This window comes from Octodon degus, unplaced genomic scaffold (genome assembly GCF_000260255.1).
Source record: "Octodon degus isolate 3935 unplaced genomic scaffold, OctDeg1.0 scaffold00165, whole genome shotgun sequence".
Lineage (NCBI taxonomy): Eukaryota > Metazoa > Chordata > Mammalia > Rodentia > Octodontidae > Octodon > Octodon degus.
Window position 1 is genome coordinate 4,246,222 of NW_004524741.1, and position 3,894 is coordinate 4,250,115.

General features: G+C 35.9%; 1 protein-coding gene across 2 annotated transcripts in view; it reads left to right on the forward strand.

Annotated features, from left to right (window-relative positions):
* The window catches only part of LOC101577927 (solute carrier family 7 member 13-like), a 44,585-nt gene that overhangs the window by 38,722 nt on the left and 1,969 nt on the right, over positions 1-3,894 (forward strand). For both annotated transcript variants that reach the window (XM_004643102.2, XM_023703209.1), the window contains one exon: positions 1,957-2,318. In XM_004643102.2, coding sequence (XP_004643159.1) covers positions 1,957-2,318 — 362 coding nt within the window. The remainder of the gene's footprint in view (positions 1-1,956; positions 2,319-3,894) is intronic.

The following is a 3,894-nucleotide window of genomic DNA, read 5'->3' on the forward strand; positions in this document are numbered from 1 at the left end:
GCTTCCCTGGCAAGCACAAGGACCTGAGTTCAATCCCCAGTTCTGAAAAAAAAAAAAAAAAAAAAAGGAAGCATGAATGTGTTACCATTTCATATTCACAGTTTATGTTCTCACAGGAATGCTGAAATCCACTAACAGGTATGTTTTAATTAGTGAAAAGATGGAAGAAATTAGAATTAACTTGCATTCCATCTTGAATAAAGTGTGCAGACCTACACAAATGTACCTCACTGATTTCCAAGTACTCTACCCTGATCTTTCCTGTCCTAAGTGCCTTGGTACAGAGCCTCATTCTTCTTGAGTGGTTTACCGAAGCAACCTATTAATTTATGCAGTTCTTCCAATCTCATCTCCTGTCAGTCTCCACAGATAGCATTACAATACACAAACTTAATCAAGCCAATTTCTGGCTTAAACACTGCCATGGTTTTTTTTCATTCAATAGTGGTCATTATGTTGCACATCACAGACACAACTGGGTACCTCACGTTAACAATAAAAATGATTCCAGGGCTATATCTCTGAAGTCCAACTTCCTCATCTCATATGAACACGAGTCTGGGAAAAGAATTTTAAAATCATGTAATGAAACACAGGCAATAAACTTAGAATATGATGACAATGATCTTTCAGCAGTGTTAACACTTTTAAAAAGTCTTTGACTTTTGAGAACACAGATTGTCTTTAGAAGAAATGATAGAAATTGATGTTGCACATACACACATTCAATTAAACAGTTGGTATTAAAAAGCAACATGAAATAATTCATCTGTTCGTTTGTCTAATGACCATTAGAAATACATCGATCCCACAAGTAATAAGCCTACATGATTATATCACAAAATTGTCTATAATGAAATGTAATGTCTGCATCACAATTTTCAACAAATTTGCAGCATGCTTGAAGTATATACAACACAAGATCTAATTTTTTAATGTTGTAAATGACTTAGAAAACCCATCCATCCTGAAATAAAATCCTTTTATTAACATTTTTATTTCATAATACTACTGGTAACAATATCAGTAGTTCTGATTTTACAGAACACTCCCAAAAAAGAGAGTTAAAATAACATTAGAGGTCAAAATTCTACATTTGCTCAATTTACGATAGCATCAGGTGTGCATGCTGGGGTTATTTCTGAGTGTGCAGGTCACTGCATTATGGAAAAAATTAAGCAGAGCAAGCCATGCAGTTTGAGGCCCCACAAAGATGTTATTTTCAGCATTTGATGCAGATCCCACAACAAAGTTACATGTGCAAGAATTCTGTTAGGGAAAAGGCTTGTGTTAAGTCAACCAAGCAGAAAACCAAGAAGCATTGCTACCATAATGAAAGTTTGGGCCAAAGCAAAAGTAACAAGAAGGGGAGGATGGAGGAAAAAATAACTCAAACAGCCACAGCATACAAGGATAGTTTAGGAAGCATATAAGGAGCCCTTTAGCCATCACTGAGCATCAAGTAAATGAGTTTTCATGTTTCTCTGCCATAGTCAGTAACTGGGAGCAACCTGTGAGAGCTGCTCCTTTTAAAGACTAATTCATGTTAGATTTCACAGTGCAGTAGGAACTCTGGGATTATTAACTTTCTAAAAGGGTGATCTTTATGCATTTGCACCTCTCCAGAGATAACATGACTTGCACGGGCTACATCTCTGATAATCTAGGGTGAGCTTGTTAAAGTAATAGGTACACAGGGTTCCAATCAAGACAGCAAGAGAAGCTTCCAAAAACCTCTGTGGAAGTAGCTAAAAACCAGAGTTAACAATTTTCATTTGACTAGTCAAAACATAGATGAGGATACAAATGATGCAAGAAGTTAAGGAGACTTCCTCCCTTGTAAAGAACAGTCAATTTATATCATCAAAGGGATAGACTCAAGAAGAATGAAGTCATATGGATTAGCAAAAATGTCAAAATAACTATGATATTTTAAATTTTGTTTAATGTTTGTAGATACTGTTGCTGTCTCATGGATGGACAGAGTATTCCCTTCCATGCAATGGATCATTTCTCTGGGGATTTCAGCTTCAATAATTGACACGATGTCCTGTGCAATACTTTCAGGATCAAGAACTATCTATGCTGCAAGCCAGGAAGGACAATTGCCTCGGATCTACTCTATGCTCAATAAGCATCACTCTCCAGCTTTAGCTGTGATGCAGTTAATCTTTGCATCTTCCATTGCTGTTATGCATTCAAATTTGATCAATTTAATAAAATATATGGGATTAGCATCGTGGTTTCTAAATGGGCTAAATATGGTTGCTTTACTTACATTAAGGTACCGGAATCCAGATCTACCAAGACCTTACAAGGTAAATTAAAATTGACAATTTGATATTAATTTACTGCTATCCCTCTATGGATAAAGGTTGTTAAAGCTATATGAGTACATCTAAATAGCTGTCCCAATTTACATAACTTTGAACAGGGTCAACATTTTCAAATTTTCTATTATGGACCATTTTTGACCCTATTCACTTATATGAATTTTGGTGTAAATGTTGACATTCTGTCTTTCATAAGAAAAAACAAATATAGCACTCATGAATTTCAGGAATTAGTGGTAAGATTTTAGTGGAAAAACATTTTATCTTTATGAGAAATTAAGGTGCAAAATAAAATTGTGAAAATTAACAAATTTGAATCATTGTGCAATATAACTTAGTTGCAAAACTATTGTAACTTCTGAGAGTTTATTGCATGATAACTTCTGTGGATAGAACTGAAGTTTGAACTAAGGGCCTCAAACATGTTAACCAAGTGGAATTTCACAGAGCTGTACTTGAATCCATTGCAATGTACTGCTAAAAAGTCTCATTTGCTAGAGATACACACTTCTATACACAAGCACAGAGTGGAGCGAGCAGATGACGGCTATATAAGTGGTACCCAAGACTTAAAAAACCAGAGGCCACTTCTGTGGAGATAAGTTTATGACAGATTTGAAACATGAGGTTGATGTTTTTCACTTTATTCAAACATGCTATATTTATTATATTGTGTAACATTTGTGTTATATTAAAGTATATAACACTATAATGATACAACTCACTATAATCTGATATCAATGTTAACACTGATCTTGTCTCCCAGCAACTAGATGGTCATGTCCACGTAGTTATTACTGTAAAGGCTATCACTAGATACAACTTAATTGAAATTTGCCAATCACTAACAGTGTTTTGACATGACTCTGCATATATTTATTTAATATGCTCTCTGTGCAGTTGAAGCTCTCTGACAATGTTCACCTGCATTTGCAGCTGCTCCCACAATTAGTGTCACCACCTCAAGTCCATTTCAGATCTTCATGCATTCAGTTTTCATAAGGAGCACACATCAGAAGAGCACATATCCTCATATTTGCACTTCATAGTGGCCTTCCTGCTTCTATGAGAATCTATTGCCACTGCTGATCTGACCAAGATATAGCTCAGGAGGTAATGTGACCAATGAGGAAGGTCAGTGAATACGCAGGAGGCTTTGTTCTCTCTTCCCTTGATCACCTTCTATTGCACTGAACTGTTCCAACCACTCTGCCCAGAACTGTGGGAAGCCCGGCAGTATATGATCTCCCCTGCTTGATCCTCTTTATGGTGGTACATGTGTTTTGTGAAATAACTGAGGCTTCATATGTGGGAGAAAAAATAGAAGATTCTCCTTTGAAAAAGAATACTGTGGCTGGAACAATGATAGTGTATGTGCAGATGAGGTGTGAGCAGAGACAGGCCAAACAGGTGGCCTGAGATCTTTAAATGACTTCTCTGCTCAAGAGAATTTCAAGAATAAGACTGATTAATCTGCATAAATGGAGCTCATGTGTAATTTAAAGTCAGTATTTTGATGAAACAATTTAAATTTTTCTTATATTTACCATAGAAAAGAATG